The 10,323-nt window shown below is 42.2% G+C and overlaps 1 protein-coding gene across 1 annotated transcript in view; it reads right to left on the bottom strand.

The window, feature by feature from the left end:
• UBR7 (ubiquitin protein ligase E3 component n-recognin 7) overlaps nucleotides 1–10,121 on the bottom strand; it is a 20,436-nt gene extending 10,315 nt beyond the window's left edge. Inside the window, exons 1-6 of the mRNA XM_017857921.1 lie at nucleotides 10,009–10,121; nucleotides 7,469–7,522; nucleotides 7,166–7,271; nucleotides 3,625–3,833; nucleotides 2,997–3,146; nucleotides 1,589–1,751 (exon numbers count right to left, since the gene is read on the bottom strand). Coding sequence (XP_017713410.1) covers nucleotides 1,589–1,751; nucleotides 2,997–3,146; nucleotides 3,625–3,833; nucleotides 7,166–7,271; nucleotides 7,469–7,510 — 670 coding nt within the window. The 5' untranslated portion in view covers nucleotides 7,511–7,522; nucleotides 10,009–10,121. The remainder of the gene's footprint in view (nucleotides 1–1,588; nucleotides 1,752–2,996; nucleotides 3,147–3,624; nucleotides 3,834–7,165; nucleotides 7,272–7,468; nucleotides 7,523–10,008) is intronic.
• Nucleotides 10,122–10,323: the final 202 nt, after the last annotated feature.

The following is a 10,323-nucleotide window of genomic DNA, read 5'->3' as shown; positions in this document are numbered from 1 at the left end:
TTTTATTTTATTTTATTTTATGAGATGGAGTCTCACTCTGTCACCCAGGCTAGAATGCAGTGGCACGATCTCAGCTCACTGCAATCTCTGCCTCCCAGGTTGAAATGATTCTCATGTCTCTGCCTCCCGAGTAGCTGGGACTACAGGCACGCACCACCATGCCTGCCTACTTTTTTGTATTTTTAGTAGAGACGGGGTTTCACCATGTCAGCCAGGCTGGTCTCGAACTCCTGACCTCGGGTGATCCACCTGCCTTGGCCTCCCAAAGTGCTGGGATTACAGGCGTGACCCATCGCGCCCAGCCCAAACAAACTGACTCAGTTTACATTATGTACAAGGTACCTTGAGGGCTACAAAAATCTTTTAGGTGCAAAAATCTTTTTTCTATCCTTGAAAAGTGTTTAATAAAGGCAAAAAGAAATTAACAGTTATAAATAAAAGACAAGGTGCAGTGGCTTGAACCTGTAATCCTAGCATTTTGGGAGGCCAAGGCAGGCGGATCACCTCAGCTCGGGAGTTCGAGACCAGCCTGGGTGACATGGTAAAACCCTGACTCTACTAAAAATACAAAAATTAGTGGGGACCGGGCATGATGGCTCACGCCTGTAATCCCAGCACTTTGGGAGGCCAAAGCGGGTAGATCACCTGAGGTCAGGAGGTCGAAACCAGCTGGGCCAACATGGTGAAACCTCGTATTTACTAAAAATACAAAGTAAATTAGCCAGGCATGGTAGTGGGTGCCTGTAATCCCAGCTACTTGGGAGGCTGAGGCAGTAGAATCACTTGAACCCGGAAGGCAGAGGTTGCAGTGAGCCGAGATCGTGCCACTGCACTCCAGCCTGGGCGACAGTGAGACTCCATCTCAAAAAAAAAAAAAAAATTAGCGGGGCACAGTGGCATGCGCCTGTAGTCACAGCTACTTCAGAGACTGAGGCAGGAGAATCACTTGAGCCCGGGCGGCAGAGGTTGCAGTGAGCCAAGAATGCACCATTGAACTCCAGCCTAAGAGCAAGACCCTGTCTCAAAATAAATAAATAAATAATAAAAGACAGAAATTACTGATGCCATAAAAGACACATAAAAGTGGTGGCATCCAAGTGGAAATGGCTGGGATAGAAATCACTGAAATAAGTTTGGCATGCTGCCCCTAGGTAGTGGTGGGGGGATGTAAAAGCCTTCAATCAAGGGTTTGGGGGTATTTTCTCCTCTAGTGGTTTCCTGTGAACCACTGAAGCAACCTCAAGAACTGTCAAAATGGTGACATGCCTTGCTCAAAAAGATGACACATAATATCCAAAAAATTGTTTCAATGGATGGAAAAATTTTATTCATCCATCTACCCTTAATCAGAAATAGCGTTATGTTGTGGTTTCTCAAGCATGTAATTATTCTAGCATGTAACTCTGCTTCAATGGTAACAGCAGCTGAATACCCACCAATATGAAAATCAAGCAATGATCTACAATTCACAATTTTAATTCTTTGTATTAAATTAAAAATATAGGTGTTTATTGCCCCCGTTATAGTTTTTTACATAGTGAAAGAAACTGAATTTTCACACACACACACACACACACACAGTATTTACCACAAATGAGTTCCACTTGCTGGACTCTATTCATGCTGCTAAGGGTATCCATTAGGGGATCGCTCCTGTCAGTGGCCTGGGCAATCTTGCCTTTGTTTTCATAAGCCAGAACTGTGTCGTATTCATCTGTCAGGAACAAGACATCTAGATCTCCATACATTTTCTTTAGAAAAAAAAAAAAAGAAACAGTTTCCCCATTAGAATTGTTTATCATTCTCAGAAAGTCAATTTCATCAGAATCACTAAAAATGTAATTTTTTAAATATTAAGACCTAGAAAAACTGGAACCTCAACACAGAATTGCTAGAAGGATTTATTCTTTTTGCCAAGATTTCTGTCAGAATTCTCCCAATTTCCCAGATGTCATATACTCGATGAGATCTTTATTTAAAAATCACTGATAGCCGGGCGCGGTGGCTCGAGCCTGTAATCCCAGCACTTTGGGAGGCTGAGACAGGCGGATCACGAAGTCAGGAGATCGAGACCATCCTGGCTAACACGGTGAAACCCCGTCTCTACTAAAAAATACAAAAAAAAACTAGCCGGGCGAGGTGGCGGGCGCCTGTAGTCCCAGCTACTCGGGAGGCTGAGGCAGGAGAATGGCGTAAACCCGGGAGGCGGGGCTTGCAGTGAGCTGAGATCCGGCCACTGCACTCCAGCTCGGGCGACAGAGCAAGACTCCGTCTCAACCAAAAAAAAAAATAAAATAAAAAATAAAAAAAATTAAAAAAATTTAAAAATCACTGATTTACTGTAACTTTCTTTCTTTTTCTTTTTTTGAGACGGAGTTTCACTCTTCTTGCCCAGGCTGGAGTGCAATGGCATGATCCCGGCTCCTTGCAACCTCCGCCTTTCGGGTTCAAGCGATTCTCCTGCCTTGGCCTCCCAAGGAGCTGGGATTACAGGCATGTGCCACCACGCCCAGCCAATTTTGTATTTTTAGTACAGACAGGATTTCACTATGTTGGTCAGGCTGGTCTCGAACTCCTGACGTCAGGTGATCCACCCAACTTGGCCTCCCAAAGTGCTGGGATTACATGCGTGACCCATTACACCTGGCCAATTTACTGTAACTTTCAACCAGTGTTTCCAAGCAACTTTTTGATGTAACAAAGAACTGCTATTTGTCTAAAGATAAGTAAACTAAAATTAAAATAAGTAAATTTAAAATACTGCATAATTATCCATTTCTTCCACAAACATTCCAACTGTAAGTACTATAGCATAAATTTGCTTAATGTAAAAATTTTGAGGGTCTCCTAAACATTAATTCCATAAATATACTGTTCAGGTGTTCTTTTATTTTCTTTCTTCCTCTGGTACAAAATTGAATTGTTTTCCCAGGTGTCCTTATTTTGGGGGACAGTACACAAAATATGCTAACACTGAAATTAATCAGATACTTTACCATACAGTCTTGGCAGGTACACAACTTGCTACGCCAGTTCAGGGGCCAATAGGTGGCAGTGTCTTTCTTTATAAACTGCTTAGCTTTAAGCTCCTGAAGTTTGCAGCCAGATTTTGATTCTGCGTTGAGGCTTTCGTTCTTAAACACTGTCTGAAATAAAATTAAGTTTTGAAGCATGTTTTTTAAACTACCACAGTTTTCATAGTTTAGATTTTGTAAAGAGATTTCTTTAGGCAAAGGATAAAATTGAAATCCAAAGCCATAAGTTTACAGAATTAATTCTGCTTCAGTTTTCTTTCGTTTTTGTTGAGACAGAATCTCGTTCTGTCGCCCAGGCTGGAGTACAGTGGCATGATCTCGGATCACTGTAACCTCCGCCTCCTGGGTTCAAGCAATTCTCCTGCCTCAGCCTCCTGAGTAGCTGGGATTACAGGCACGTGCCACCATGCCCGGCTAGTTTTTGTAATTTTAGTAGAGATGACATTTAACCACGTTGCCAAGGCTGGTCTCAAACCCGTGACCTCAGTTGATCTGCCTGCCTTGACCTCCCAAAGTGCTGGGATTATGGGCACGAGCCACTGCCCCTGGCCCAGTCTTATTTCTTGATGGCTTGTACTTCACATATTACCTGGAGATCAGATTCAGAACTAGAGCTAGCACATGGTTCACTGTTCTGCTCTGCTTTAACCTCCTGGACATCATCCTTTCCCTGTTCTGGAACATCCTCTTTGAGGGTACTATCTTGATGCTCTCCATTTTCAGGTTTAATAACTTCCTGATCACCTATTCCATCAATGTTCCGCACCAATCCATCATCCTCAGTGGATATTTTGGTTACTGTGGGTTCAAAGAAAAGAAAAGAAAAACACATACACACATATCCACTGACCTAACAGACAATAAAATCCCAACAGACAATAAAATCACTTATTCTATTACTATTATTTTTTTACAGACAGATTCTCACTCTGTCACCCACGCTAGAGTGCAGTGGCATGGTCTTGACTCACTGCAACCTGTCTCCCAGGTTCAAGTAATCCTCATGCCTCAGACACCCGAGTAGCTGGGACTACAGGTGCGCGCCACTATGACTGGCTAATTTTTTGTATTTTTAGTAGAGACAGGGTTTCGCCATGTTTGCCAGGCTGGTCTCGAACCCCTGATATCAAGTGATCTGCCTGCCTCAACCTCGCAAAGTGCTGGGATTACAGGTGTGAGCCACCACGTCAGGCATACAATAGCTTTTGCCTTTTTTTTTTTTTCCAGATGGAGTTTCGCTCTTGTTGCCCAGGCTGGAGTGCAATGGCACAATCTTGGCTCACTGCAACCTCCACCTCCCGGGTTCAGGCAATTCTCCTGCCTCAGCCCCCTGAGTAGCTGGGATTACAGGCATGCGCCACCATGCCTGGCTATTTTTTATTTTTTATTTTTTATTTTTTTTGAGACGGAGTCTCACTCTGTCCACCAGGCTGGAGTGCAGTGGCATGATCTCGGCTCACTGCAAGCTCCGCCTCCTGGGTTCACGCCATTCTCCTGCCTCAGCCTCCCTAGTAGCTGGGACTACAGGCGCCCGCCACCGCGCCCGGCTAATTGGTCAGGCTGGTCTCAAACTCCTGACCTCAGGTGATCCGCCCGCCTCGGCCTCCCAAAGTGCTGGGATTACAGGCATGAGCCACCACTTCTGACCTAAAATCGCTTTTTCTGATTTTAAAATATTTCAGAATCTGGAAAAAGAGATTAGTCCATAGTCTCTGAAATACTGAGAAAGAAAATACTGATGCTTCTTTAGCTTATGTCTAACCCAAAGAATTCAAATAATTGAACAATTTATTTGAAAATATCAATCACTGCTTAAGCACTTTACACATAAAGGAGAAAATAATGTACTGTACTTGTTAGAGACAGAATAATACAAGAAGTAGGAGGAAGAGATTGAACTGTAAACACAGACAGAAGGGTAATTTTTTAAAAACAGCTTTTCTTTATGGGAGGAAGAAATAAAAAAACGATGGGTGTAGCAGCAGATATACTCTGAGACAAAGAAGAGAAACGACAGGGGAGCTCACATTGGATGCCAGCATTTCAGTGTAATAGGAGATGAAGCCATCTGCTGACGGGAGAGGAAATGAAGGGAGAGGCAGGAGATCAATTTTAAAAACCCAATTAAGCTGGGTGTGGTGGCTCACACCTGTAATCCCAGCACTTTGGGAGGCCAAGACAGGTGGATCACCTGAGGTCAGGAGTTCAAGACCAGCCTGGCCAACATGGTGAAACTCCTTCTCTACTAAAAACAGAAGAATTAGCTACGCATGCTGGTGCATGCCTGTAATCCCAGCTACTTGGGAGGCTGAGGCAGGAGAATTGCCTGAACCCAGGAGGCATAGGTTACGGTGAGCCGAGACTATGCCACTGCACTCCAGTCTGGGCAACAGAGCAAGACTCCGTCTTAAAAAAAAAAACCCAACGAGTAAGAACTATACATAGATAGGTTCAGCATCTGTGGACAGTGAGAGAGATCACTGGAAAGGGTATGAACAGAAAGGGAGCAGCACTTAAGAACTCTGAGGCAAACTGGCCAGGTGTGGTGGCTCACGCCTATAATCCCAGCACTTTGGAAACCGAGATGGGTGGATCACTTGACATCAGGAGTTTGAGACCAGCCTGGCCAACACAGCAAAGCCTTGTCTCCACTGAAAATACAAAAATTTGCCAGGTGTGGTGGCATGTGCCTGTAGTCCCAGCTACTCTGGAAGCCGCATCACAAGAATCGCTTGAACCCAGGAGGCGAGGTTGCAGTGAGCCGAGATACCACCCCTGCACCCCAGCCTGGATAACACAGCCAGACGCTGTCTCAAAAAAAAAAAAGACAGAAAAACATGAGACTGGAGGTACAGCTATGCTGCTCATGGTTTGTATGGTGAACTGGTCTCTAAAGATGAGAAGGGCAAAAAATTATGAAGCCAAAGCAGCAGATACTACGAGTTTAACTGCCACCTTAAAAATAAATTAAGAAACACATAAAGCATTACCAATAAGATATTTAATGCCTCAGGACCATTCATTAATTAGTTGTTTTGATTTAATTTCTTAGTGTATAATAAAAGCACCAGATAGGCTGGGCATGGTGGCTCACGCCTGTAATCCCAGCACTCTGGGAAGCCAAGATGAGTGGATCACTTGAGCTCAGGAGTTCAAGATCAGCCTGGGCAACACGGAGAAACACTATCTCTACAGAAAATACAAAATTAGCAGGGCGTGGTAGCGTGTGCCTGCAGTCCACTTTTATAAGGGCACTAATCCCATTCATGAGGGCTCGGACTTATAAAACAGGCTCAAGTGAGCTTGTTTGCCCCTTTTAACAGGTACTGACACATAAAAGGCTCCATCTATGAGGAAGGGGCCCTCAACCAAACCACCGACTCTGCAGGCACCTGAATTTTGGACTTCCCAGCCTCCAGAACTGTGAGAAATATCCGTCTATTGTTTATAAATTACCCAGCCTAAGGTATTTTGTTCTAGCACCCCAGACAGACTAAGACACCACCCCCTCGCCAACCGATACCATGTGTTATAATTAACAACTTATTTTGGTTCTATTTATCTTTCAAAATCCCATTCGAAAACTGCCTCCTCCATTTTCTCTAACTCTGGTCTCATCAATATTCTGCATCATATCATTTAAGTATAAATTTGTTTTTGGTAGTATCCTAACCAATCTATGCACCTTGTGGAGAAAGAACACATACTATTTTTTGGTTTTTTTTTTTTGAGATGGAGTCTCGTTCTGTTGCCCAGGCTGGAATGCAGTGGCGTGATCTCAGCTCACTGCAACCCCTGCCTCCTGGGTTCGAGCGATTCTTCTGCCTCAGCCTCCTGAGTGGCTGGGATTACAGGCACGTGCCATGATGCCCGGTTAATTTTTGCATTTTTAATAGAGACAGGGTTTCACCATATTGGCCAGGCTGGTCTCGAACTCCTGACCTCAGGTGATCCACCTGTCTTGGCCTCCCAACGTCCTGGTAATTTAGAGGCATGAGCCATCGTGCCTGGCCAGAACATATACTATTTTATAACCACAGAGTTAAAAATAGTTGCTAAAAATTCTGAATTGAACACACAAATTTCACAAGCACAAGTTTGTGGCACACTAACTTCACAAAGATACCCACCTGCCAATTGTGCAGCATAAGCCCACAAAAAAGAACAACGTTTCATGCAGGCCTGGCATACCATCTCCTGAAAATCCCCACTCTCAGGGGGAATGGCACCAAGATGCTGTGAATATAGAACACCAAAAATTTTCTTGTGATTGCCAAACTGTCCAAAATGCCCATTATTTTATAAATAAATACCGTAATAATACACTGATCATATCACTAGAATTTATTTTTAGAAGAGTAATTATAATGTAAAATATAACCTTTATCTTTTTGTGATGACAATGGTTTCAAAACGTAGAACATTTTCCTTACCCTTCCATGGAACCAGTCTTCACAGACTACACACTGGATCATCTCATCTGGAATCTAACAGAGAAAAGCAGTTTGTTAAGGATTACACTGAATTCGGGAACATGGAAGTAACCCGGCACACAGTAGAATAAGATACTAAATATTCGTTCCACATGAACTGGTGTTCCAAAGGCTTACATTGAGATAAGCCCTTTACAAACAATCTCAAAGCTCTTTCACATCAGTTACTTAATATCTGATTCTCACAAAACTGTGTAGACAAGGAGGGCATTCCCATTTTATACAAAACTCAGGCCCAGGCAAGTAATGTGAATGGACCAATGCAGACAGTGACAACTAGGACTTTTCACCACACCATCCTTTAATACAATACTCAGTTGTATTACTGTATAAGGATGGTCACTCCAGCCTTCTTTATGATATTGAAAAATTAGACAATGTCTTTCTGCTGCAGAAAAACCATCCTGCCAAGTACACTGAAAAGTAAATGTTAGGAAAAACCTCTTGATAGATAACTCCTCTAATTTGAATAAATTAAATAATTAAAAGCTGGCCCTAGGAAAATAATATACCAAAGAACACAGACTATTTGGGGGATGATTTTCTTTTATTCCCAGGCTCTCTTAACTGTTAATTAACATCCCAATGTTGTTGTCCTTTTCCTGTTGTAGGCTTCTTAAAGGGGAAAAAAAAAAGCACATATTGTGGAACAGGAGGAGCTGTAACACGTTACTACACGCCTTAAAATATCCAGTTTTGGCCAGGCGCAGTGGCTCACGCCTATAATCCCAGCACTTTGGGAGGCCAAGGTGGGCGGATCGCCTGAGGTCAGGAGTTTGAGACCAGCCTGGCCAACATGGTGAAACTCAGTCTCTACTAAAAATACAAAAATCAGCCAGGCATGGTGGCAGGTGCCTGTAATCCCAGCTACTCAGGAGACTGAGGCAGGAGAATCGCTTGAACCCAGGAGACAGAGGATGCAGTGAGCCGAGATCACGCTACTGTACTCCAGCCTGGGTGACAGAGCGAGACTCTGTCTTAAAAAAAAGAAAGAAAAAAAAATCCAGTTTTAAGATTTTGTTTTTGCTAACTCAGAGACCTTCAATCTGTCCCTGTACATAATTTGGTCTAATAATTATAGTTCCAATGCAATTAGAAAACAAGGAAGAAGGCAGAAGGCTAATATCTCTAAAGACAAAAAGTACTCTTTCAAATCAGTAAATACTCAAACAAAACCCAAACCAATCAAAACATGGGCTGAGGATACGAAAGGACAATTCAGAGGGAAGGTTATTACGGATGTCCAGCAAACTCGTGGAAAAATGCATAATCTCACTCATCATCAGGGGAAGAAAAAAAATTTAAGATACTATTCTTCATTTATCAAAATGGCAAAATTTCCGAGAACTGGTAATACGCAGGGTTGACAAAAGTGTTGGGGAAAAAACATTATCATATACTGTTGCTGGTTCAACTTTTTTGGCAGATATGATCACAATTTTATTTTATTATTTATTATGATTATTATTTTTTGAGACAGAGTCTCGCTCTGTCACCCATGCTGAAGTGCAGCGCCGCAATCCGGGCTCACTGCAACCTCTGCCCCATGGGTTCAAGTGATTCTTGTGTTTCAGCCTCCCGAGTAGCCAGGACTACAGGCATGAGCCACAGTGCCTGGCCAATCACAATTTTAAACCCCACAAATACACTTTGATCTGTCAATTCTACTGATCCATTCTACATAAATATGGAGTATACTCAGTTGTATTACTGTATAAGGATGGTTACTCTAGCTTTCCTTATAATATTGAAAAATCAGACAATGCCATTCTGCTATAGAAGAACAATTAGGTTGACTAACTTATGGCATATGAAGTTATAGGACACTCCGCAGCAGTTAGAACGGGGTAAGTGTGTTTGTTAATATGAAAGAATGTCTATGATATACTGGTGAGAAAAACCAGCTGCAGAAGTGAGTGTACAGAATTTTCACTTATGTTAATGGAAAGGAAATTACACATTGAAACACACATTCACTCAAACACTTTCATGTGCACAGAAAAAGACCTAAAAATATACACACCAAAAGTGTTAACAGTGGTTACGCTTGGGAGGTAGGAGGTGCAGGAGTGAGGAAGAACTCATTTTGAATTTTGCATATATTTCTCATTGACATTTTTAAGAGGATGCTGTTTGTATACCCCATTTCTTTCCGTAAAGAGACACAAGAAATTGAAGGTCATTTCTTAGAAAGTGTTAGGGGGCAGGGGGAGGCAGTCAGGGAAGGAGAGGAAGGGAAAAAGCTCTGGCTTTGGTAAAGTCCTCTCCAATATTTCATTCTTATGATGTAAAAATGAAAAGAATGGTTGAGATGTGTACCAATTATAGATCCAACCCAGATTCATAAGAAAAGATAAATCTAGAACCCTTTCACCATCCTGCACTGCCTCCTGAAGAGCCAGAGGCTCAGATATGACAAGCAGTTGAGGAATCAAGGCTAGAGGGGACACACTCCCAGGTTTAACTTACAATTCTCTTACCTCGTCTTCAGGATCAGGATAAGGTCTCTTGCAAATGCAGTACAATCCAAAAAAGTTGTCATTGTACTTATTGCCAGAATTTACCTTTGCTTTGTCCTGAAATATAATATTGATTTCAATAATAATATGATCTAATTTTAACTACAATTTCACACATTATAAAATTAATGCATTCAATACATTTCCACATTATTTCCCCCAAGAGGCTGATCTTTAACTTTCAAAGTAGGAAAAAAAAAACTCACTACTACTAAAGGGATACTTTTTTCAGGATACAGAGAAAAAATAAAATTTGTTTTGGTTTTTTTTTTTTTT

Source organism: Rhinopithecus bieti, unplaced genomic scaffold, assembly GCF_001698545.2.
Source record: "Rhinopithecus bieti isolate Rb0 unplaced genomic scaffold, ASM169854v2 scaffold_41913, whole genome shotgun sequence".
Classification (NCBI taxonomy): Eukaryota; Metazoa; Chordata; class Mammalia; order Primates; family Cercopithecidae; genus Rhinopithecus; species Rhinopithecus bieti.
The sequence above is the reverse complement of the archived record's forward strand: the minus strand, read 5'-3'. Positions and strand labels throughout refer to the sequence as shown.